Source organism: Ictalurus punctatus, chromosome 12 (assembly GCF_001660625.3).
Source record: "Ictalurus punctatus breed USDA103 chromosome 12, Coco_2.0, whole genome shotgun sequence".
In the NCBI taxonomy this organism is placed as follows: domain Eukaryota; kingdom Metazoa; phylum Chordata; class Actinopteri; order Siluriformes; family Ictaluridae; genus Ictalurus; species Ictalurus punctatus.
In genome coordinates, this window is record NC_030427.2 from 19423219 (window position 1) to 19450456 (window position 27238).

General features: G+C 40.4%; 1 protein-coding gene across 1 annotated transcript in view; it reads right to left on the bottom strand.

Annotated features, from left to right (window-relative positions):
* Window positions 1–12909: 12909 nt before the first annotated feature.
* grin2da (glutamate receptor, ionotropic, N-methyl D-aspartate 2D, a) overlaps window positions 12910–27238 on the bottom strand; it is a 123002-nt gene continuing 108673 nt past the window's right edge. The window contains exons 11-14 of the mRNA XM_017480785.3: window positions 25764–25924; window positions 24565–24752; window positions 18020–18252; window positions 12910–17896 (exon numbers count right to left, since the gene is read on the bottom strand). Of these exons, the coding sequence (XP_017336274.1) occupies window positions 14888–17896; window positions 18020–18252; window positions 24565–24752; window positions 25764–25924 (3591 nt within the window). The 3' untranslated portion in view covers window positions 12910–14887. The remainder of the gene's footprint in view (window positions 17897–18019; window positions 18253–24564; window positions 24753–25763; window positions 25925–27238) is intronic.

Sequence of the window (27238 nt, forward strand, 5' to 3'; positions counted from 1 at the left end):
GTGCTAGAGAGCATGAGAGGCATGGACCAGAATTGCTGTGTAGGTAGCTGAGACTGTCTTCTATGACTGTGATCTGGTTGATCTCAACTGGTAAATATTATGCAAGCTTGCAGTATTAGATTGTTTTGGAACATTTGGAGAACATATGTTTTTCTAATATGTAGAAAAACACATGTTTTTATGTTTTCTAATATGTAATGTCTCTTCTGTGTACCTGTTAAAACTGCAGCATTGTAGTGGGTTGCACTGTCAGGTAAGTGGCCTTTTTCTCGCTCTGCTTCTCTCTCCCTCCAAGTCTCTCCCAATTAGAGCCTTCCATCCGTCCATGTTCTCTGTCACTGGAGGCACAGAAATGGTTTTATTTCTTCTCAAAATCCAAAAAGCCTAGATGCTGACATATAGGAGGAGCATTCCCTTTGTAATCGGCTCTGAGGCATTCAGGACACAGAGGACTGAGATTTTTACTGCAGTAGCTATTATTAATTGAAATGGTCCAGCTGTCACATTACATGGTCAGCAGCTTTACTATTGCAAGTACAGAACTGGAATACTGTGTGGCAGGTTCTAAATGGAAAAACCACACCATTTATTTAACTAGTATATCCACTGACAGACAGAAGTGTCCAGCAAAACCACATATTTCCCCTCCCTAGCATATGTTCCCTCCTTTCACAGTAGTCTGTGAAAAAGTTAATCTGTTCCTAATAAACTGATATTAAACTGAATCAATTTATATATGATGTTTACATGAACTTTATTTGTGGACTGACTGATAAAATAATTAGTAAAGATAATGTCTGATATTTGACAGGATGGGATTTTTATATATATATATATATATATATATATATATATATATATATATATATATATATATATATATATATACTGATGGACTGGTGATTTATCATAAATGTGTTTTTATGTGTTTGTTAATGCGTGTGTTTGTTATTTGTTCATTGTGTACAATCAGATTGTGGTGGCACATCTCTCTTCATGAACTATAGAAGAGACTGGGAAGAGACTGAATACCCAATAATTGCATTTTGTAATACTTAATTCATTCTCCAATAGATGGCACCAGTATCCACAGTATTAGTATGAGAATACAGCATTAGTATTAATACTATTAGTATTAGTATGAGAATACAGTATTAGTATTAATACTATTAGTATTAGTATCAGAATACAGTATTAGTATTAGTATTAATACTATTAGTATTGGTATCAGTATACAGTATTACTAAAGAATCAAAGGCCAATATACATCCATCAAAGGACATCTGCATATGTTCCTGTTTGCCTGTTTCTGCCCAATTCGGTCACCAATTCCCAACCACCAGATCCCTTACCATGCAACAGCTACCAACCAGGGACAGTGAAGGCAAACACATGCTTCCGCCAAGACCCATGAAACTTCTGCTTATGCTACATCACAAGGCAGCATAACATACTCAGAGGAAATATTGTTCCCTTCTCAATTACGGATGGCAGTGGCATCATTGATCTTCGAACTTGTGTTGTCTAGATGATAGGGTGAATGCTTTTAATGTTGTGCCACTCTGGAGGAACCAGCATGTATGTAATTTTGGATTTATTTTGCATGATAATCCTTATGAAAAATTGTTGTTGTTTTTTTATGTTCCTGAATAATTTTTTTTTTCATCGTACAATGACGATATATATGAGGAAAAGAAATGCACACTTCTTGTGTTGCTGCATTTAGGCTTGTACATTTTGCATGCACAGTTTTTGGGTAGAATATATGTTTGTGCCCTGGCAATCTTAGTACCTCTGCATCAGAAAATGCAAAAAAGTTGTATTGTCATAGGCATAAAACTCTTGTGAATTAAAGGCAAATGTGTGGTGCTTTTTTCTTTGTTCATGAAGACAAAGAACAACTGTTGTCAGACATTAAACCATTTCAACTGAATAAAAGTGATAATATAGTCTCTTTCTGTATTTCTTTCTGTTTGTTAGAAAGTTACTTTAGATCACCCACAGTTCCTCTGTATATCTAGCTCAAATAATGCATAGAAATATCAGTTACAGTAAAACTCCAGCACAAGAAAATATATTATACAGTGCCCTCCCCACTCCCACATTCTCATTATACTATAAGGCCAAATGACTGTGGACATCTGACCATCACACCCGTTTTTCTCCCTAAACTGTTGCCACAATGTTTAAAGAATACAATTGTATAGGATGTCTTTGTATGCCATTGCATTAAAAGCATAAAATTAAAAATCCCTTCAGTGGATCTCTGCGGCCAAAACCTTTTCCAGCATGACAGTGTGTGTGTGTGTGTGTGTGTATGTGTGTGTGTGTGTGTGTGTGTGTGTGTGTGTGTGTGTGTGTGTGTGTGTGTGTGTGTGTGTGTGTGTGTGTGTGTGTGTGTTTGTTCAAAAGTAGGCTGCTTGCAATGACACACAGGTGTGTAACAATCACAAGTTACCTGCCTAACTTTGTTTATATTGGAAATGAGCACCAGGCCTACCACCAGACTCACACCTGGAAAACAGAGAGTAGAAAGTACAGCGAATGTTCATGCATTATGTAAAGAAATGAGGAAATATAATCTGTAAAGCCAAATAAAAACATAGAATAATGAGTTACATCACATACAACAATCATAGGCAATGTTTCTTAACTTTTTTCCCCTTTGAACCCCACCCCCCTTTTGTTAACCAAGACTGATACAGTGGAATGATGGACAAGGTCAATGGCTATAGCAAGATGTTTGCCAATTTTCATGAATGAATTGATTCCATTTTCAAGATTCCCAATGAACTGTTTATATGTTACCTAAACAGGGCACTCTGTAAACAATCATCATTTGGTAAATGCTCTGCACTTATATAGCACTTTTATCCAAAGCACTTTACACCATGTCTCATTCACACACACACACCAATGGTGGCAGAGCTGCCATGCAAGGCGCTAACTTGACATCCGGAGCAACTTGGGGTTCAGTGTCTTGCTCAAGGACACTTCGATATGTGGAGTCATGTGGGCCGGGAATCAAACCGCCAACCCTACGATTAGTGGACAACCCGCTCTACCACCTGAACCACAGCTGCCCCATTTATATGTGCATTACATGTAATCCAATCCAAGTGCACATGGGGAGTGTTGTATGATATCAGTGTTACCATAATAGCATGTGTCTGTTCACCATGTTTAGTGTTCAGCACAGAAATCAACAACACTTTGGAAAAACGATGGATACTCTGTTGTCAATGTAATATACTCAGAAAAAAAAAGAAACGTCCCTTTTTCAGGAGACTGTATTTTAAAGATAATGTAGTAAAATCCAAATAAGCTTTGCAGATTATCCAAAATCCAAATAAGCTTTGCTTTATTGGAAAGGGTTAAACAAGTTTTTCATGCTTGCTCAATGAACCACAAACAATTATTGCACATGCACCTGTGGAACAGTCCTTAAGACACTAAAAGTTTACAGGTGGTAGGCAATTAAGGTCACAGTTACAGTAACTTAGGACACTAAAGAGACCTTTCTAACACCAGAAGAAAGATGTCTAGGGTTCCTGCTCACCTGCGTGAACATTCCATAGGCCTGCTAGAGGGAGGCATGAGGACTGCAGATGTGGCCAGAGCAATAAACTGCAATGTCTGTAATGTAAGACGCCTAAGACAAGGAGACAGGAAGGACAGCTGATAGTCCTTGCAGTGGAAAATTACATATAACCATGTGTTTCTTTTTTACTGAGTATATATACAGTGTCTTAAAAGTCAGTAAACAATGGGAATATATTGAGCAAATATGTTGATCCCGATATGTTGAGAAAAACATGCAAAAACATGATACAGCAACTTGAAATAAAAATCATAGAGCATCATGATGAACATGTAGAGCATATGTTGTAAATAATAAATACAAAATTAAGTATATGTAATTTTACTATCATTGGCTCCAGTATTTTTGGACACCCTGTAGATTTTAGACCTTCAGGAAATATTTTTAAATAAAAATTAACAAGTATCCTATGTATCTTAAAAGGCAGGAAATATTTACTAGAATAATTTATGCTTTTTGTAATGCCCTGCTCCATTTTAAAACTCAAGACACACATTCACATATAAACATAAAAAAACGTCTTCCCCTAATTTGGCAGGTGATATGTACACCTCAAAATTAAATTAAATTAAAGAAATTAAATAACATTATGAACTTCTTCATCAGCATTTAAAGACAATGTTCATAATTAATATTATGAGTTTATATTATAGTTTTAGAGAAAATAAATATGATTAATGTATGATTATATACCACATGCTCAGTATCTCCTCCACCTCGGGGGGGTGGGGGTGGTTTCTGGTCAAGCAGAATAAATTATCTTAGTTAACTTGAACCAAGCCATGTGACCCAGATACTCAAAACAGACCAGATTTTGATAAATGGTGGGGTGATGGTTGGCACCGTCAATGGGTTGGTATCGTCCACCGTCCAGGGTGTCCCCTGCCTCATGCCCCAACCTCCCTGGGATAGGCTCCAGGCTCCCCGTGACCCTGTGTAGGATAAGTGGTACAGAAAATGGATAGATGGATGGATTGGGTGAAAACTTACTCATGCCCCCTACAAAGAGATGGTACAGTCTATTGATGGTAACAAGATCGGCTTTTGTGCATGTGCATTTTCAACACAAAATTATATTTGGATTTATTATTATTCATGAAATGGTCAACCTGGATATAGATATTCACCAACAGACATAATCTGCTAGCTGACTCTATCTGTGAGGTTTTCATCAGAAATAACAGCAAGAAAGTTTTCAACACAGTTTCTTCAATGGGGAATGTGTAGGTCTATTAGATATTCTTGGTTGTTGATCACTACAAGAACTTTACATTCCATGTTCTACCACAATGAAAAGGATATGACTGGAGAGAGGATTTATACTGTAGCTGAAAGTGTAAGGGGTGTCTGTTGATTGCTGGGGTTTGAAATAACAATTACAAAGTCAACATAAAATGATTTTGTGCCTGTTTTACCGGGATTAACACTGTAAGACATGTGTACTGTAGTAGACAGTGTTTTTGAATAAGTCACCAAGGGAAACATTTTCTGTTAAGCTACACATGATACTCCAGAGATGCCAGTGAACCTGACCCCTTCTACTTTCTGGACCTGCCTGATCCATCCTTATGCCCTACTTCTGGTTGGAGTTGTCATCAACTGGAAGTCACATGCTGCTGCTGCTGAGGATGGTACCACGTAAAAAACATAAAGGTGGCTTTGAACCTCAATTTATATGAACAATTATGCTGTGATGGCTTAGGAGTACAATTGCTACAAACAGTTTTGCACTCAAGTCTCCATCACTGAACAATGGATAAGTTCAGCAAAACAGACTTCATTTGAAAACTGTAATGAATTTCCTGGTTACACAATTGGACTATTTGATGATGTAGTACACAGTTATAGAAGGGATTTATTTATACAAGCCCAATTCCAAAAAAGTTGGGATGCTGTGTAAAATGTAAATAAATGTAATTAAAAACAGAATGCAGTGATTTGAAAAGTTCGTAAACCCATACGTTATTCACAGTAGAACATAGAAAACATCAAATGTTTAAACTGAGGAAATGTACCATTTTAAAATAAGGTAATTTTGATTTTCATGGCCACAACACGTCTCAGAATTTGGGACGGGGACAACAAAAGGCTGGTAATAGTAAGTGTTACTAAAAAGAAACAGCTGGAAGAACATTTTGCAACTAATTAGGTTAACTGGCAACAGGTTACTTACATGATTGTATATAAAAAGAGTATCTTAGAGAGGCAGATTCTCTCAGAAGTAAAGATGGGATGGAATCTGGATGGAAGCATATGTTTCTCTAAAACCTGTATATACCTTTCAGCATTGATGGTGCTTTTCAAGATGTGCAAGCTGGCCATTCCATAGGCACTAATGCACCCCCATATTATCAGAAAGGCAGGCTTTTGAACTGAGCACTGATTAAAAGCCGGATGGACCCCCTCCTCTTTAGAGGATACAACCTGTATGGTTTCCAAAAAGAATTTCACATTTCACGGGCATGCGGTATTTGTTTTCTCCCTTGTCCCTTGTGCACAGAGATTTCTCCAGATTCTCTGAATCTTTTGATGATATTACGTACTGTAGACAATGAAATATTCAGTCTTCACAATTTTATGTTGAGGAACTTTATTCTGAAATTGCTCTACAAATTGTAGATGTTTTTCACAGATTGGTGAACCTCTGCTCATCTTTACTTCTGAAAGACTCTGACTCTCTAAGGTACTCTTTTTATATCCAATCATGTTGCTGACCTGTTACCAATTAACCTCAAGCTGTTTCTTTTTAGCAACACTTACTTTTACAGCCTTTTGTTGCCACCGCCCCAACTTTTTTGAGACATGTTGCGGCCATCAAATTCAAAATTACCATATTTTTTTCTTAAAATGGTACATTTACTCCATTTAAACATTTGATGTTTTCTACAATATGTTCTATTGTGAATAACATATGGGTTTATAAGATTTGCACATTATTGCATTCTGTTTTTATTTACATTTTACACAGTGTCACAATTTTTGGGGGAATTGGGGTTTTAATTGCACTGGTGTGACCCAGATGAGAATGGGTTCCGTTTTGAGTCTGGTTCCTCTCAAATAAAACTGAATTGAATTGAACTTTCATTGTGGTGCTGTGGAAGGGATTCGCAATTGCACACTGTAAAACTGAAATGCATATTTCCATACAAATGAATAAGTGACAATGTATATTAAACAGGGCTCTTGTGTATGTTCGCATTATATTTTTATCTCTCTGCGCAGGGTTTAACACATGTGTAATACATGAGATACCAGAGCACCAAGGGAGAGGTAATCAAGCAAGTGGACAGGGAAGGAAAAGTTCCGGAACCTAGGAATAATAGTGTAGACATGTATGTAATTGTGTATGAGTCACTCAGTTGTCCTAAGTGTGAAACGATGGATCTCAAAATCATATACTGTTGGAAAGGGGTCATATATGAAGAAGGTGGTGAAAAACCAAATAATATGCAGGACCTGGAGGATTTTTCTTAAAGACAGGGTGCAGCTTAGCTACTCAGGATAAACAAGGAACTCATGAACAACTATCACAAAACATAAAAAGTCATTGATCATCCAGATAACAACACACCGGAATCAAGCATATGTAAGCTTTTAAACTGGTTCATTTGTATAAATTAATTTATTATTGAGTTTTGTGGATTATATGTAAACGTATGTTATGTGAAATTCAGTGCATGTCACGTAACCAACGTAATGGAGGTTAGGATGGTTGCAAATGCAGATAAGAGCTTTTAATAAAGAGAGGCAGGCAGACAAATCCAAATCATGAGACAATAGCATGGTCAGAAACAGGAAATGGGTCAGGCGATTGGCAAACGGGCATAAACGAGGCAAAACAAGAATCGAGAACGAGGGTTAGAACAAGATCAAAAATAGGACACAAAACACAATGATCACCCGCTTGGAATTCGGAAAACACACGTAATACTTCGCAAAGAGTGAATAACTTGAAAGTCCTTATAAACTGTGGTTGGGGTTATGCTGTGAAGTGGATGCAGGTGTGTGATTAGAATGAAGTTTTCTGGGAATTCCGGTCCATGGCAGCTATGTTTGTAGGCCGCAGTGCAGGATGGGAAATGTAGTCACTGGTTTGCTGTGATATGACAGTGGAGAAGTAAATAAAAAACAAAATGCAATTGTTTTTTTAATTATTAACATTTTGCAGATTCTGAAAGGCATATGTGAACTTACGCCTTATTACTGCCAGCCTGCTTAGTTGGGTCGCTTTGTGCTTTCAGAGCCCCTTTTTAAGGTGCCCAGTCATCATATGGAGAAACCATGCATCCAGGAGGGACAAGTAAATGTGGAAAAAACAAATTCTATGCAAAACCCACCTGGACATTCACTCATCAACTCCAGTTCAATTCAATTCAATTCAATTTTATTTGTATAGCGCTTTTTACAATAGACATTGTCTCAAAGCAGCTTTACAGAAATATCAACATGGTATACAGATATTAAAGGTGCGAATTTATCCCAACTGAGCAAGCCACTGAGTGGCAACGGTGGCAAGGAAAAACTCCCTAAGATGTTTTAAGAGGAAGAAACCTTGAGAGGAACCCGACTCAGAAGGGAACCCATCCTCATCTGGGTAACAACAGATAGTGTGAAAAAGTTCATTATGGATTTATATGAAGTCTGTATGGTGTTAAGAGCAGCCGTAGTCCCAGCAGTCTGGAATTAAAGAAGATTTGAGCTCCATCCAGAGGCAGAAAGGATCTGGATCTCTAGTATCTCCATAAATTCGTGTGGGGCTCGGCGAAAGGAGAGAGGGAGAAAAAAGATAATTATGACTGTGAAGTAATAGAACAGAATCTAGTCAGGGCAGGCTTGAGTAAACAAATATGTTTTAAGCTTAGACTTAAACACTGAGACTGTGTCTGAGTCCCGAACACTAATAGGAAGACTGTTCCATAACTGTGGGGCTCTATAAGAGAAAGCTCTTCCCCCTGCTGTAGCCTTCACTATTCGAGGTACCGTCAGATAGCCTGCATCTTTTGATCTAAGTAGGCGTGGCGGATCATATAAAACCAAAAGGTCGCTTAGATATTGTGGCGCGAGACCATTTAGTGCTTTATAGGTTAATAAAAGTATTTTATAATTAATGCGAGATTTTACTGGGAGCCAATGCAGTATTGATAATATCGGTGTGATATGGTCGTATCTTCTAGTTCTAGTTAGGACTCTAGCAGCTGCATTCTGGACTAATTGGAGCTTATTCCAGTGAAGCTGCGCTTCCAAGTGGGAACCAAAATGACATACTTTTTATCCATCCATCCATCCATCCATCTTCTATGCCGCTTATCCTTCCTTCAGGGTCACAGGGAAACCTGGAGCCTATCCCAGGGAGCATCGGGCACAAGGCGGGGTACACTCTGGACAGGGTGCCAATACTTTTTATCCATTGAATGTTAAACATTGCTCTCATTAAAACACAGTATACTTGAATGAGTCAGTGGAGTTCTACCAGCATATATGGACTGCAAAGGAGATTTTCATGGAGGCTGCACCGTCCACTGAAAACAGTGTGTGTTAAATGAATGAACAGCATGATATTGCCGTGCAATTTGATTTGATAAAATATTGAATTTCACCAAAAGTGATGAATAATCCTGACACATTTCTACATTTAATATGTCTCTGTCCTATATATTTATGGCACAGGGTTAAATTTTGCGAGGGATGGGCCAACAATGTTCCGAAACTGAAAAGATGCATTTGCATTTTAGCATGTTCTCCGCCATCAATTTTGCTTATTCCTTTAAGAAATGGCAAAGTCATTTGTTTCATCATATCCATGATGCATGATCACATACTGATATTGTGAGTACTGTACTAGTTACCATTTGGACATCATGGATACAAGCGGATTGTATTTTTGGGAAGACAGTGACATCAAAAATGATCATTCATTAAAAAAAATTATCGTTTTATTTTTATTTAATTTTATTTCTGTGAAAAAGATCAAATGTGTTTTAAAATATCTGTGAATGGTGACTGGTGCAAGTTGTATTTACAACTGCGTGTGCAGCTCCTCTGTCATTCATTGTCTCAGTGTTTGAATCTGCAAATTGTTACTTTAGTTATTCCATGTCTCATTCAGGGGATCAATATTTGAGTCAGATGATATTTTAAAGCAATATAGTGTCACCCCAAAGAGGCCCCTAGTGGTCAAAAGAATATAGGCCTATGTATCATGTGAAACTCTTTTAGATCACTGTGTATGTAAAATCTGGACAAGTAAAAGTCAATAAGAAATAAATAGCTGATGTAAGCAATCTGAAATAAAGGAATTATTGAAAGTGTCATTTGTTTATATTGTAGACATGAACTTAAATAATACACTATATGGCCAAAAGTATGTGGAAACCTGAGTTAAACTATTCCATTCCAAAACCATGGCCAATAATATTGGGTTGTTTGCCCTTCACTGCTATAACAGCCTCCACACTTCTGGGAAGGCTTTCCACTATATTTTGGTAGCTGTCGAGATTTGTGTTTACTCAAGCACAGGAGTTCAAGAAGCTACGCACTGATGCTGGGTGAGAAGGCCTCTTGTGCAGCAATTCATCACAAAATTGTTCAGTGTCATTGAGATGAAGGTTCTGTGCAGGCCACTCGAGATCTTACACATCAGCCTTGGCAAACTATGACTTCAATGATTTCACCAGTTGCGTAACCTGGCCTGGGAATTCAGGGCTGTAGCCCCGAAGATTTTTCCTTTAGCCCCGAATAATTCTCCACTTAGATTGGTTTGTCAGTACGTAACTGAACGCCAGTAAAAGAAGAAGGCATTGTTGTAAGTTGCTATCTTCAATGATTGGAGTGTTGTATTTTATCTTTAGTGAACAGAGGCAAGACCAATCAGACAGTGTTTACAGGAAAATGATATGATAGCTTAGCTGTGCGTCCCCTTGGCTAGCGACACCGAACTGGCATAGTCTCGTGTTAGATAGACAAAATGTTTTATATTTTATCGGTCAGATAGTCCTGCAAAAAGTCATAACACCCGAGGCAAGTTTTATGATAAATCCAATATTTTGTCCAATTTTCAAATTTTTAAGCAATTGTCACATACAAGAAGAAAACTGCATAGAAACAGTCTATGTAGAAGTACTTTTTAAAAAGTTTTTTTGATGGAGAAGTATCTAAGCTCAGCGCTGTTAACAGTACATCTAACGCCCCTGGATCTCACTTTATGTCCAGTGTCATTGTCATGCTGGAACAGGTTTGCGCTCAGCCCCTTAGGTCCAGTGGAATGTTAATGCTACAGCATACAAAGACATTCTAGACAATAGTATGCTTCTAACTTTGTGGCAACACTTTGGGGAAGGCCCACCTATGACTGTGAGGGTCAGGTGTCCACATGTATTTTGCATTGCATGAACTGAAAATATGTGTATTATGCAATTGAAATGTTTGCGTAACTAAACTTCAATTTCTAAGTTCTGATTTTTATTTTTAGACACCATTAAGGCAATTAATAGCTTTTGAAGTAATGCGACTGATCAAGTCAAGTATAGTTCTGTGTTGTGAAACAAAGACTGAGTAGAGAATTTAATTAGTAGTTAGTTAGTTAGTTAGTTAGTTAGCTGCTATAAGTGGCCATAAAGTGGCCCAGGTATCTGAGCCAGACACAGGACTAGATAAAAAGTTGAGGTGGTCCAATTGATCAATGTTGAACACAAGTACATTTTATCAGGATTAAATGTAATGGGGTTAAAATGTCGAAAGGACTGAGAGAAAAAGGGGTGTTAAAGAAGACAGTAATAATGCTGTTATCAGGCTGACTTTACATCACTTCCAGGCATACCATCAGTTGTGGCTCACAGTGAGTTGACATGATTGGAAATGTATGCAGAGTAGAAATAAGTGCTTATTTGTGCAAGCTGTCCTCTTCATTATTAGACCATTTTAGAACACAGCAACACTGTTGGTTGGACATTTGTTTGGTGGACTGCTTCTCAAGACAACAGTGACAGCAGTTCCAAAATCCCAGTAGTGCCATACACATCCATTGTACTACTATGTAAACACACAAGTGCACACACACACACACAGTTGTAGAAAACTGAAACGGCAATCATTTATTGTATTAAAATCTTTTATTCTGTTACTGTTTGCAGCACAGCATAGTATATTCTTCCAAGATTAAGTGGCCCAGCGCGTCACACCCATGTGGCTTCCCCAGAGAGATGGGAATGGCACAAGGAATCCAATATAGAAGAACAGGGGCACAGCCGTCCTGGCACAGAGTGGCATTTAACAAAAGTGCTCTGCTCAGCTACATCAAATAGTCACACAGAGCAGCATTATGTGGATATGTGTGTGTGTGTGTGTGTGTGTGTGTGTGTGTGTGTGTGTGTGTGTGTGTGTGTGTGTGTGTGTGTGTGTGTGTGTGTGTGTGTGTGTGTGTGTGTGTGTGTGTGTGTGTATGCATACATGTATGTTCAGTAAAATGCACTGTAGCTTGGGACACACACACACATACACGCTATCACAGATCTTTATCTAAATCAGCATATGTGTCTAAGCCACATTTCTGTGAGACATACTGCATAATGCAAAGCTTGTGGCTCAAACATACATGCTCATTAAAGAGCCAGTTGAACCTTTTTATTGTTCAGAAAATATTCTATCCCACCATCACAATTGAACTACAGTGACACGGTCATCTGGACACACACACACACACACAAACGGCATCAGTTGTAACTTTCTTATAGTGGTCAATGGCCAGCTGTGCAACACAGTAGGACACTGGTCTCTGATATTAGTGAGTGCAACACAAAAGAGGACAGACAAAGACAAAAGACAAATTTATAGAGAATAAATGTATAGAATAAACACATATATATCTTATCTTTGAAACATTATGTGTGTGTGTGTATATATATATATATATATATATATATATATATATATATATATATATATATATATATATATGCTGCAATTTATATATAGACTAACAACAGTAAAAAAGTAGACACTATCAACACAAGAGACAAATAGAGAAAAAGGCCTTTTTAGGATTAATTAGTGGTCAGATTATTTTTAACTTAAAAACTTCCACATAATCATAAAATTGTGACCTAAAGCATAATTCATAATAACTAAATGTTTACAGATGTTTATGTGAATATAAGACGGAACAAAAAGACAAATTTAATCATTTTCTTGCAGGTTATATATAGGTTTGTGTGTGTGTGTATATATATATATGTATATATATATATATATATATATATATATATATATATATATATATATATATATCATTAAATGGTAAAAGACGGGTGAAACTAATAGTTTTGTCTTCAGCGAGACTGTTATGCTGAACATATATTTCTCTATTGCTATCTAAACTTCACAAACACATATATGAGGTACATCTATATATAAAGAAATCTAGACAAGTATTGCACAACAGTCAAAATTGGAATAAAATGATATACATATAAGCTGACAAGTGTTAAATTTTTGTGTCAAGATAAACAATGCATATGAGTTCAGAGGAAATTTGTAACATTCGAGTAATATGTCACTTATTCTGGCTTTTGAGGATTTAAAATAAATTTTACTGTGCTCTTGATCTGTACATCACAGTCATCAAAGGTTTAGTGCACAGCATCTTGACATTGTTCAGCTCATTAATAATATACTATAATCCAATTAGTACTATTTTTGAAAAGCTCAGCATACAATAGATAAGCTTAGTATGGCTCAGATGCAGTCACAAGCACACAAAAAAAGCTAAATTACCCCATTGCTTTGTGATGTGGACTGGGTCAATTATAAGTAGAACTTTCATGGGGGGTTATAAAAGAAAGCTTTTAAAATACTACAACTAGTGGAAAAGCGAAATGTAAAAAATCTAATATTATATGCTGAAAAGTTATGGAACTGCTACAAACATTTAAGTTCATATTTGACTCAGTCCTGGTGTCAATGCACACATGCCCTTATCAATAGTCATGGTCAATCACAGCAATCACAAAACTTATAGCAAAATCTAAATTTAACACTTCTTCCAGATCTTCCAGGGTTCAAGTTTTTTTTTAAGTGCCAGACAGTTTCTCTTGATAAAATCATAAAATAGTGTCTGGTTATTATTCACATTTGCTGTAATCTGCATGACCGACTTAAGTATGGATCACATCAACTAGTAAAGTGACAAAGCAGAGCAGTTAGAAAAAACATGTAAAAACACAGTGCTTAACTGTAAACAGTGCTCTCCTGCTTATCTCCCTCTGAATAATGACATGTTCTAAATCTAACATTGACATCTGATTGATGGTACAGCGCTCCATATGGCTAGCTATTTCATTTTTGCAACAATTTAACCCAAAACATTCAAAATGGTTTATTGACAAAGATTTCCCCCCCAAAAGCTACGATCTTAGTTTCTTGGTTGCAGCACACTGTGTTGTCATGGCAACATGTACATTCAGTTGTGAGGGGATGGGCTGCCACTTTTTTAGGTAGTTGAAATGCTGTGTGTGCCCTCACTATAATATTGCACAGTGCTTCTGTTCTCTTAATTAATAAAATCTTAGCCACAAAGTAGACACATATATACAGATGAGAATTATGTATTGCTTAAGGGAAAAGAATGAGATCTAAATATGATATGACTGTGCAGTAGCTCAACGCAAGTTTGGCACTCAGTTTCAATGAGTCATACATTGATCAGTAAAATTTGACTTACCCTGTTAGGAAAATAAACATTGACAAAGTGAAACAGAATGCTAGATATAAGTCTGCAGAGGTAGGGGGTATGTTCTTGGAACCAAAAACTGCTACCTTTTTATAATGAAAGCATCCCTTGAAATACAAATGCAACGATAATGTCATAATTCAAAGCTTAAACAGAGGGGAAAGAAAGATGAATACTATGGGCGTTATTAAAAGGTTTCTGCCTCTGAATCTCCCCTTGAGATCCAAGGGTCACACCTGAGTCCACAAGCACCACAACGGTCAAACACCACATTCATCCAGAATATTCAACCCCTCCACCCAAGTGCCCCATAAAACAGAAAAGCACAGCCAATCGCATTTGAATTATTCCTCTTTAACAGAGAGGTTTCTCAGAAAGGCAGTACCATTCTTACGCAGTATAAAAAGGAAAGCCACAACATGTGATACACCTAGATACACTTTTCTTTCAGTAGCACAACAGAGACTTGTGCAAGAAATGAAGGGGGTCCACCACACCATTATTATCCAACAAAACCAAATTGTCCCAGACTGTTTGCTGATATCTCTTTTTGATTCTGTGCATCAGACCTCACTCTCCACACTGGAAAAGTGGGCAGAGTCTCGACGTGAGCACAAACTCTTGGTTTTGAATGGAAGATGTGGTGATTGGTACCTTTGTGGCTGGGGCACTGAACACAGTCTCTGGTACTGGAGCTTGGCACTGGAGGAGGATATAGAGGAGGGCTGCATGGCACCAGTTGTTGAGGAAATGGCTGAAGGCGATGAAACAGAGGAGGAGGAGGTAGGTAGAGGAACATGAATTGGGTGGGAAGATGATGGAGGTGCAGGGAGAGCTGGGACCATTGGGGCTGGCAGAGATGGTGGTAGAGTCTGAGGAGATGATAACTCTCTGGACCTCTCAGAACGCTGTGATCTATGAACACTGAGGTTTGATTGACTTCCAGATTTTACTTGGCCTTGAGCTTGGTCCGGTTTGGAGGACTGCCGTTTGGGCCGGTTAATGTTGCTGAAACTTTGGCAGTGAGGCAGCAGGTCCTCTTGACTACGAGAGGTCACTCGGTTCCACTTATAGTGGTGGGGCGACTGACAAGAACAGGCAGTATGGCATTCACTTTTCTCCTGTGATCTCCTTTTAGACTTCTTTTCAGTCTTCACAGGTAATTTGTCTACAGACCAGTATCTTCGTGGGGGTGGGGGAGTCAAAGGTGATTGCAGCCACTGATTTGATTCTAAACCTCCAGACCCCCATCTGGAGCCTCCTCCAAAACCACAGCTGCTTTCCCTACCTCCTAACCCCAAAAAAAGGTCATCTCTACTGTTTATACTGCCCCCTCTCTCCCTAGCAGGATAAGTGCCAAAAAACCAGCCTCCACCCCCAATGCCTCCAACAGCCCTTCCTTCATGCCCTTCCCAGTATCTCTCAAACTTGCCAAATTCACCTGAAGAACCTTCATCATCCGTATAGATCTCAACAGTTTTGTCTCTCTCCCTTTCAGATTCTGATTCTATTACTCTGCTCTCTCTTCTTCTTCTTCTTCTTCTTCGTTCTTCAGTTCTATCTCTCTCATCTGATTCTTCCCCTTCCTCTTCTTCTGAATCCCATTCATGATATGCCAGGCCTTCTCTTGAGCAGGTCTTACCTTTTCCATTCTTTCCTAAAAGGGGGCGAATCTCACCTCCTTTCCCATGTTCCTCTCTTTCAGACCCAAAAGACTGTGTTCTTTTATAGTTAAGAGGAAAAAGAGGAAGAAAAGAAGATGGAGATTCAGAATGTGCATTCCCACTACCCCAAAATTTAACTGATGTCGAGCATTTACTTGAAGTGGGATAGCGCTTACTGTTAGACTTTGGCCTGGAATGGTGATAGGACTGAGGGTTCCTGTGGTGCTTTTCTCTTCTCCTAGCTCCTTCTTCATCACCACCCTCTTGATTATCACTCTCTCTCCTTCCTCCCTCTCTTTTTATATCCCAGTCATAACTCCGCATAGAGCTTTCACTCTTCTTTTGGAAAGAGCTACGCCTAAGTTCAGGGTAGGAAGGCAGATTCTGTTCTATCCCTTTTTCAAATATCTCTTTACCATCAATTTCACCTTCTTCTTGACCAGATCGCTTTTCCTTCTCCCTTTTCCTGGATTTCCCATCTTTTTTCTTTTTCTTCTTTACTTTATGTCTTTTGTGCTCTCTCTCTCTCTTATGTTCTCCTCTCTTCTTTTTCTTTCGACCCTTCTTCCTCCTCCTTCTCTCTCTTTCTCTCTCTTTATAATATCGTTTCTCTTCTTTGCCCTTACCTCTCCCTCCACCTGCTCTTCTAGCTCTCTCTTTTTCCCCCCATGAAGCCCACCACTCCTGGAGTTGTGCCAGCTGGCTAGTGGTGCTGTCTCTCATCTGTGCCTTTTGTAGGCAAGGTTTGCGTGGTGGTATGGGGGGAGGTGGACTGCATGGCAGGGACCGAGATGACATGTGTGAACGACTTTTTCTCCTACCCAAAAGAAGGCTGGACTCCTCTGTAAGTTCATCTGTGTCAAACTCATCATATGCATCTCTTTCACCCGCCCTGTATTTGAAACTCTGTGATGATGAGTAAGAAGAAGTAGAGTAGGAAGGAGAATTAGATCGCGAGACTGATACAGAGGAGGAGGTGGAAGAGGAGCTGGATGTGCTAGAGGAAGTGGAAATGTAGTGCACAGAAGGTGAGGGTGAAAGAGGAATTTGTTTAGGGGAGGAGAAGGGAAGAGGAATAGGAAGAGGCAAAGGAGGAGGACGACGACCTCTCCTCCCTGCTCCATCCCTTCCTCCATACCTGCCCCCACCTCTCCGTCCCAAAGGAAGGATATTTTCATATAAGGGTCCCCCAGAGCCTTTTCTTTTTGAAAGACTGCTTCTCCTCCAGAAAGACTGCTGTGGTGAAGAAGAATGATGCAAAGCTGGGTTTATGGGTAAATGCCCAGACGGTTGTTTTTTCTGTGGCAACCTCGAGTTTCCCATGGACTTTGTTTGATGTGCAGTTTTTGGAGTTTGGGAAACTACACTTTGTGGGTCTCCAGTGACTCCTAATCCCTCTGGATCAATTGGGCCATAGTATCTTTTATATTCATCCAGACCTCCTTCTCCCCCACCTACTGCAGCCCACTGTGGAGGCATGGCCTGTGGGAATTGTGCAACGTCTGTGATCCCACTGCTGATGGCACTTGTCTTGTCAGGGCCAGTTTTTGGACGTGTCCACCGATCCACTACAGCCAGTCGTCGATCATGACGAGGTAAAAATGTAGAGCATGGCATGGGTGCTCCAAGAATTGGGCTGTTTGAAGGTCCAAGTGCCATGCCTGAATGCCCAGCTGTTGGCAGAGATCCAGGAAGAAGGGCATTGTACACTGGCTGTTGCAGTTGCTGGTGAAGTTTTTGCTGCTGTTGCTGTTGTGCCGTTGTGATGGAAGAGTTGGCTACATTTGTAGTCACCATGTGAGGCGGAGCAGGAGGGGGCATAGTGGAGATGGGATGGTACTGTGGAAGTGTCATTTGGTTACCTACAGGGGTTGTTTCATCTTCAAAATTGCAGCAGCTGTACATTCCCTGGAAAAGATTAAAAAAGGATAAATTCCTCGTTGACACATACAAATCCAGATATGTTTTCATGTTATAATGAATTTAAATTCTGCTTTTTTCTTTATGACAACAAAGTCCTTATTAACTAACCCGACTAAAAGCCAGCAGAAAGTCCAATCCCTTTGAACGACCCAAGCAATGGCGCAGCTTCCAGTAAACTAGGTGCTCCCAGGCAAAGACCAAAAGGCTGAGACCCATTGCCACCAGTAGCATGTAGAAGACACCTGCCATGTTATCTATGTCCAGCTTGGAACTCATCACTTCAATCTTATCATTATGACAAATGCCAGAAAGCCAGAGGCGTTCAAGCATGTCAATTTCATCTGGTGAAACAACAAACAAACAAACAAATAAAATAGATGAGGAAATAACCAGACCCAGGAGAGTCTGAAAGAATACATTTGAGCAAGAAAGAATGAAAGAAATGAAAGGAAAGGAATAGGGCTAAAGACTTATTTTTGGAAAACCAAGTAATTTATTCATTAGAAGAGGAGCAGAAAAAGATAAGTTTGGAAATAGCTGAGATTTCTGTCTAGTTTACATTATTATTGACTTGAAGGTTAAAAAAAAAAGATCATGATGGGGAAAAGATGAAAAACAGGGAAGAAAAGGAAGCCCATATGGCAGAAAAAGATGGATGGATGAAGATCATAACAGCTTTGATGAACATCTGAAATAGGCTGGTTTCTACAATATGCTAAGACAGCCAGTGTTTTGAAGATTAAAGCTCCAGACTGATGACAAATAATAGCCAATATTTCATTCATCAGAAAAAAAAGTGTCACCATAAAGAACAGTGACAAGACAAGAGCATTGGCAGAAGACATGTTACATGCATTTAGATCTTCTAGAGATTGTATATCAATAGATTTAGATCGCTATCAAAATTTATTTGTTCCATAGCTCAGCATGTATAATCTTATGATCAAATAAAATTTTTTATAAAAATCAACAATGATAATAAGAAAGAAAAATAAACATGAGTGAATTGGCCTGTGGTTAATTTATACGTTTGTCATGTAAAAAAAAACAAAACTGAAATATTAGCCAATTGAACAGGCAATGAAAAACAAAATAATGTGAATTAAGTCACACATTCATTACATTTATTTAAAAGGACAAAACTGGCATTGTTTCAGTAGTCTTTACTGCCTAAAGCTTTGTCTACTCATTATAATTTTAATTAACTTTGAGATTTTCCCTAATTTCATGTAATAAATAAATAAATAAACAAATAAATAAATAAATAAAACCATTTCATGTTCTCTATTTAACTAAGATACACAATATGTTCCCATAAAAAAAACTTTAAGCAAATATGAAAAAGGGGGGTGGGGGAAAACGTCTGGGTTACGCATGTAACCCTGTTCCCTGAGAAAGGGACGAGGCGTTGCATTAGCTGAACACTGTGGGAGGCATCCTCGTGAGTGACCGGTATCTGAAGCTTGTGTAACATCATCTCTATTTATAGGCCTGCCATGGTGACATCGCAGGTGACATGGCAATTAAGCAGGTTGCACGATATATAAACGACACCTGTGAACCACGCCATCAGCCTCTATTATCTGAAGCGAAGACGCAATTCACAGGCATGCCCCAGTATGACAAAGCTACGCAATGTCATACGTGAAGTTGCCTTCTCAGTGATCAAGGTTACATGCGTAACCCAGACGTTCCCTTTCAAAGGGAACTTCACGCTGTGTTAGCGGAACGCTGCAGGAATGAGAATACCCACTCCATCATAATGAGGGCATGGCCTGTTCAAAAAAACCCAAGCCCGAGGGTCACTGCAAGATACTCGAGCCTAGGCCGCAATGCATATCCAGGCTGTAAGGTCAAATGAATGTGTGCGGCGTAGACCACCCCGCCACAAAACACACATCCTGTAAGGATACCCCTTTGGACAAAGCCTGCGAGGAGGTGACCCCACTAGTGGAATGAGCCCTTATGCCCAGAGACATAGCAAGACCGCGCGCCTCATAAGCGATAGAGTCCACTATCCAATTAGGGCGGCTGTGGCTCAGTTGGTAGAGCGGGTTGTCCACTAATCCTAGGGTTGGCGGTTCGATTCCCGGCCCGCGTGACTCCACATGCCGAAGTGTCCTTGGGCAAGACTTGCCATCGGGAGCCAAGTTACTCCCGATGGCAAGTTAGCACCTTGCACGGCAGCTTTGCTACCATTGGTGTGTGAGTGTGAATGAAACAGTGTACAGTGCTTTGGATAAAAGTGCTATTTACCAATTAGAGATGTGCTGTTTCAACACAGGATCACCTCTGTTGTTGCCGACCAGCAGCTGCTCTGACTTGCGCCACTGGCCGGAGTGGTGGACATAAGTGCAGAGTGCCTTACTGGACACAGTCAGTGCAATTTCTCTTCTTCTAGTCTGAGGAACAGAGGAGGGCAGAAAGCCTGCAACACTACTGGCTGACCAGCAAATGTAGGCACTTTAGGAAGATAATCTGGCCTAGGATACAGGAAGGCCTTGGCTAATCCAGGGGTAAAGTCAAGGCAGGAAGGGGCAACAGAGAGCTTGTGGATCTCCTACTCGCTTAAGAGATGTCAGGGCCAGCAGAAGAGCTACCTTTAAAGTTAGAAGCTTCTCAGAGGCTGACACTAAGGGCTCATTTGCGGCACCTGACAGACCTTCCAGGACCACAGAAAGGTCCCAGGAAGGTATGTGTGGTCTGCAGATATCCCTCGAAGTTAGAGTATGTTGCCCCACAGAAGCTCCATCAATAGGGGTGTGGCTGGCCAAAATGGTGGCCGCACAGACCCTGATTGTAGGAGGAGCCAACCCCACTGAGAAACATCCTTGTAAGAACTCTAGGACTGTAGCTATTGCGCAGTTCGCTGGGTCTAGCTGACATTCCTCATACCACGAAACAAAAAGTCGTCACTTGAGCACATACAAATCCTCGTGGATGGTGTTCTAGCGTACTACATGGTCTCTACAACCTCAGATGTGAGACCAGAATCTATGAGCTGGTGCCCCTCAGGGGCCAGATCCATAGTTTCCATAGTTCCAGCCGAGGGTGATAAATCAGCCCTCCGGCTTGAGACAGTAGATCCCTGCAGATGGGCCGTCTAGTAGGGATACTGTCTCTGAGAACCATAATCGAGCTGGCCAATAAGGTGCTACTGGCAGCAGACATAGACCATCTTGGTGAACTCTCGGTAGAACTTGTGGGAACAGAGAGATCAGGGGAAAAGCATATAGATGTGACCTCAGCCACATGTGCACCATGGCACCCAGCCCTAATGGTACGGGAGGAGTGAGGGCAAACCACAGTGGGCCGTGTGTTGTCTCCTCGGAGGCAAACACATACACTCCCGCTTGGCCAAACCTCTGGCATATGGACTCCACCACTTGTGGATGGAGCCACCAATCCCTGGGCCTCAGCCCTTGCTCAACAGGATGTCTCCATGTTCCAGTTACCAAGAAAGTACATTACACTCACTGACAAAACTTTCCCTCGGCCCAGAGAAGAATTAGTTGTGCCTGCCTGAACAGGGGGCGCGAACATAATCTTCCCTGGTGGTCGATATATGAGACCACCCCGTGTTGTCTGTAAACACATGGTGACCTCTCAAATGACGAAGAAAGAATTTCAGTGCTAGAAATATGGCCCGCATTTCTAGGCAATTTATATGCCACTCCAGATGAGGGCCGCTCCAGAGACCGTGAGCTGGCCAGCCGTCTAAGGCCGCGCCCCAGCCCGTGAGGGAGGTGTCTGTCATTACCGTCTTGCGCTAAGGAGATACCCCTAGAGTGTGACCTAAGGCTAGAAACCGGGGACACTTCCAAATTCTCAGAGCACATAGGCATCGCCACGTGACACTGATTAATTTCAGAGGTTTTGTCCTCGGCCGAAACCCCCGACTTCTCAGCCACCACTAAAATGGTCTCTGGTGCAACAGGCCCAATGGTATGATATTGGCTGCTGCTGCCATAAGTTCCAACAGTCTCTCATAGACAGTGGAAGGGATGCCAAGATCCAGCTTTATCTTGTTCAATGTTGATAGGATTGACCCTACGCATGTTGGATAGAAACGCCCTCATCATAGTAGAATCCTTATAACCCCTAGAAAAGTTGTCCACTGCACTGGAGAAAGGATAATTTTCTGAGGTTCAACCTGAGCCCCAAGCTCTTCATGTGGGCGAGAACAACATCTCAATGTTAAACCGCCAGTTCCTTGGATCATGCTATAATTAACCAGTCATCCAGGTAGTTTAGTACACTAGTTTAGCCCATAGTTTAGCCCTGGAGTCACAATGGAGAATGAATGACATCCATGCACTTTGTGAAGGTGCAAGGGGATAAAGCTAGCCTGAAGGGAAGAACTCGATCTTGGTATGTGTTGCCTCCATGCAAACCCCAGGAACGTCATGTGACCGGGTGATATTTCCATGTGGAAATATGCACCTTTTAGATCTATTATCATAAACCAGTCCTCAAACTGAATCTGTGGAACGATAAGTTTCAGTGTCAGCATCTTGAACCTGTATGTCTGAAGAGTACAGTTCAGATCAAAAATTGGCAACGTATTCCTCTATTTTTTTGCAGACCAGGAAATAACGGCTGTAAAACCCTTCCTCCCTCAGGGAACAGGGTACATGTTCTATGGCCCCCTTATCCAAGAGCGATCTTACTTCCTGCACTAATGTTGGGCTCTGGTCTGTGCTGACTACTGTGGTGAGCACACCTCTGAACCAAGGGAGGTCGAGCTCTGAACTGGACCCGGTAACCCTTTTCTACGGTAGACAGAACCCATGGAGACACATTTGGCAGCAGTTTCCATGCTGCCAGATAGTCTTTTAGTGACGTTAACTTTTCCACATTCTATTGGAGAGAAAGCATCAGATTTTCGTTGCCCTGTGACAGCTCACTGACCAGAGAACACTGAAAACTTGGGACAGCCTTGGCTAGGGGAGGCCCTACAGTAGCACTGGGGGCAAACTGCCCTAACAACCTTATGTCCCCGGATACATCCCTCCACAGTCCCTCAGGACCACTCCTCTTTTGTCTGCTTGACCTTTATGACCATTCTCAGATCAGGGCTAGTAGCAGGCCGCGACTGTGGCCGCCTCTTTCCCTTGGCTGTCTGCGGGGGTTGGCAGGCTGCCGTACTCACCTTCTGTGCCTCCCTCGCACTACAGCTGGCCCGGGCTCCACTTGTAGATGCCTGGGTGAACTCGACACAAAAGGGAAGGAACTGGCTGAATGCCACCGTATGTCGAGCTCACTAGAGTAATCGATAGTAATGCAGACTTTTGCTTAAATTTAGAAACATTTTTGGGGAGGGCCAGACTGATGGCCGAACCCATGAACCAGAGGCTGACAGGGTGGCCTTTCCTGGCGAGCTCCAGCCAGAGGTCAACGTGCTGGCCTCATCTCCAGAGCTCCAGCATAAGACCAACACATTGCTTTGTCATGTGTTTTGTTTTGGGTTGTGTCCTGTCTCCACCCTTGTTTTGTGATTGGTTGTTTCCCCTATGTGTCGTCGTTGTCATCAGCTGTTCCGTGTTGCCCCATCTGTTACATTGTATATTTACACCCCTGTGTTTCTTTGTCTCATCGTGTTTTGCCACTTGAGCCATACCGAGACGTTTGATCTTTGTTCTTGTTTCATGGCTTGATCCTGCTTTCGTTTTTGTGTTTCGCCTATTTTGTTGGATTCTGACTTTGTCTATCATTTTGGACTTGTCTGTATACCATTCACATAAAAGCTTTTTACTGCATTTGTATCCGTCTCAATCCGTTTGCACTCTCATGTTGCATAGACATGAAATTCTATATAAAAGTATTGGTATATTTTGTATCTACTTACAACTTAATACATTAGTATATACTTACAACGTATTCCATTATCTGGTTTGGGAAACTAAGGGGCACAAAGGCTTAGTAGTTAGCACGTTTGAACCCCCGGGCTTGGGGATTCAATTCCCACCTCTGCCCTGTTGAGGTTGCATGTGGAATTGCTTCCCATTCCAAGTAACAAGCATGGCCGCTGACTACAACTCCCAGAACTCAGAGAAGCCTACAAACATTGCCACCATGGACTCCAACTCCCAAGTCACACACTCATTGTCCCATCCACACTCACCTGATTACTAATCATGCACACCTGGACTCAATTCCACCACAGTATATAAGGACACTTTTCTTTACCACACGTGCGCAGTATATGGTCAGTGTGTTGTATCTGGAATACCAAGCCTTATTGTGCTAATATAGTGTTTCTGGTTATGACTATGATTCTGGTTCTTTGGTTTATGTATTTGTCTTTTGCTCAACTTACTTTTTTTGTACATCACCTGACTTGCCTGTATTGTGACCTTGATTCTACCTTATGTTTTGGATTCATTTGCCTGTTTAAAAATAAAATCTCTTAACCTCCAACTGTCACTGTCTCTGCCGCCCAACAATAGAAATACCTAATATCTCTGATTTTCTCAGTGAATATTTGTTCATTAAAAATCTTGAATGTGTAAAGGGGTTTGTGGCACCTGAAATAAGTTTTTGTGACATTATCTATTGTGAACCACTGTGTTAACAATTCTTAATGCTTTATGGCAAACATTTTCCAATAACATGCTAATTTAACTAACTAAATTGACCTCTAATCTTCTCACCATCTCCCACCAGTTGCAGCAAAGCAAGGTCTAGAGGTCGCTTCCAGCGTGAGTTTTTGTGCAGAGCAATGCCATATCCTGTAGTGGCAAACACCTTCCCTGAACCAATGGTCATCACTTTACAGCCCTCATCTTTCCGTGCCATGTAGTTTAACACAGCTGCATCGTAGATAAAGGCATCCAGTTTGCTGTAAGCAGAAAGCAGTAGAAAGTGGCATAGAATGACATGGGAGAAAATTATTAATTAATTGTTAAAAGTTTAGAGATAGAAGAGAGCTATAGATATAGTACAGTCCATATTCATTTTGTATAGACGCACAATGCATTAGCCTGAGCTTAATTTAGCATCAGCACTTGTGCACCCATCCTGAATTAAGTCTTGTCTAGTACTTGTGCCACAATGACATCTGCAATGATATTTATTAGGGGCTTGGCAATATAAAAGGAACAATGTCTTTCTTAATGTATTGTGCTGCATCAATTCCAAGGGCGACAATATTCAATTTAAAGACCAAAATCATTGAAAATTAATTGTTGCTAACACGCCCATATATCGGTATATATGTCACATATGAATACACTGCTATAAGAAAATGCATATTAAGAACCAAGGTAGCTACTGCATGAAATGAGATTTCTTAGGTAACTTATGTTAACTGAAAAATCAGCACTGTCAAATAGAAATTACCCTTACCTCTTATACAACTGAACAAATTGAAGTTCCAGAGAACTATAAGACAACTTTACTTGATGAATCCCCTGCTTTGCTAAGATAGCAAATACTGCTTCAAACAAAACCAAAAAGCTTAGTTGTTGGGAAAGTAGCAATTTCAGTGCAATTATGGTGTTTCCAGTGCCTTCACACAAAGAATGGAAGTCAGCTTTCACACCCACTCTGAGATCCAACAGAATCCGACAGCCGACAAAATAATTAATGTCTATGCTGTGATCCATGCTGTAACCCACATCTGTCTTTCCTACTACATTAAAAGAAAATTTTAATTTTAATGTCTAGAACACATTAACACACTTTTTGCATCCATATCCGATAAAACGTGTCAGTTTATACAATATTACTTAAGGCTCCACAGAATTAACCACTGAAAATAGAAACAAATAATGTAGCTTAGTATGGGAGTGAAGGCTTTTCTATAAGACTGTATATTTTTGCTCTTTATTAAAATATGTCTTCCACTCACCCAGTCTTAAGGTTGTCAATGGCCTCCTCGACTCCTCTCTGATTGTTGCGCACCATAAATTGATGCATGTTAGGGTAGTTGCTGCGAATATTCTCTTCTGTGCTGCCATTTGGGACAGTACCAAAGCGAAGTGGAGGGTACTGCTCTGTGGGCTGCTGGAACTACAGGTAAAAAAACACAGACATATCTGGCCCAATCTATGACTGGTATTCCTGGCAAAAGAAAATGGATTTTTTTTTTGCCACAATACAGTAGGGTTCAAAAGTCTAACTGTTTGTATTTAATTTTTAATTTAATTTAATTTAATTTAACCTAATACTGTTTTAGTCAAATTATATTTCTCAAACATGGTTATTGCATATAGGTCAAAAACCTATTATCTACTGAAAGCAGTTGCAAAAACACACAATCCACAGAAAATCAGTGGAATTAATAGCAGGTGTTTACTAGACCATCGCTGTGACTGAGGTTAGAAAATTTCATAGTGGCATGCAGGATGCAGGTGAATGAGATTTAGCTGGAGATATTGAATACACTGGCAAACTGGGATGATGGTCCCTATTTTTAAAAAGGGAACCAAAAGGTGCATTCCAAGTGTAAGGGAATTACTCTCTTCAGCCTCACTGGGAAAAGATTTTGCCAGGGCTCTACAGAGGAAACTCCATGTGATCTGTGGAAAATAGGATTCAGAAGGAACAATGCAGGTTCGTCATTGGAATGGCTATGGAACTGTGGACCAACTTTTCTTTACCATTCACAGTTTTGCATTGTGTTATGGGAGTATGCCAAACCGGCCCACATGTGTTTTGTAGATTTAGATCCGACCTATGATGATGTGCCTTGACAGTTATTGTGGGTGCCACTACTTTGTGCAGTCTGGTCTCTGTATGAGCACAGTGAGAGCGGTGCCTGCCTTTTTGCCATCAAGTTGAAACCATTTAAGATGGCTGTCAGACACCATCCATGATGTGTCTCGTCTCCATTCCTGTTTGTGGTTTTCAAAGACAGGATATCAAGAAACAGTCAGTGTTAAAGAGGTGTCCACTATATTTCCAGATGATGTTGCTCTCTTGGCACAAACCGAGGTAGACCTCCAACATGAACCTGAATATTTTGTTGCCGAGAGTCAAACAGCTAGGATGAAAATCAACATCTCCAAATGCAAGACCAGGTATGTAGAGACTGGGGCAGACCCAGGACCTGTTGGAGTGTTTATATTGCATAATTGGGTTGGAAGAGAATACTCTGGAGAAGCTAGAATCTCTGGCCAGTCTAGGATGAACTTCTCAGCCTGTTGCCATGACAGCCCATGAAGTGAAATGAAAAATGAATAAATATTAAACTCATTTTATCTGTCATATGCACAGTATGCCAGAGACAAAGCTTCATTGAAATGCTTGTGGTGAGGCTCTGTAACCTCGCTAAGGCACAGATAGAACAGACAAGAACACAGGCACCTTCTTTATAACATTCTT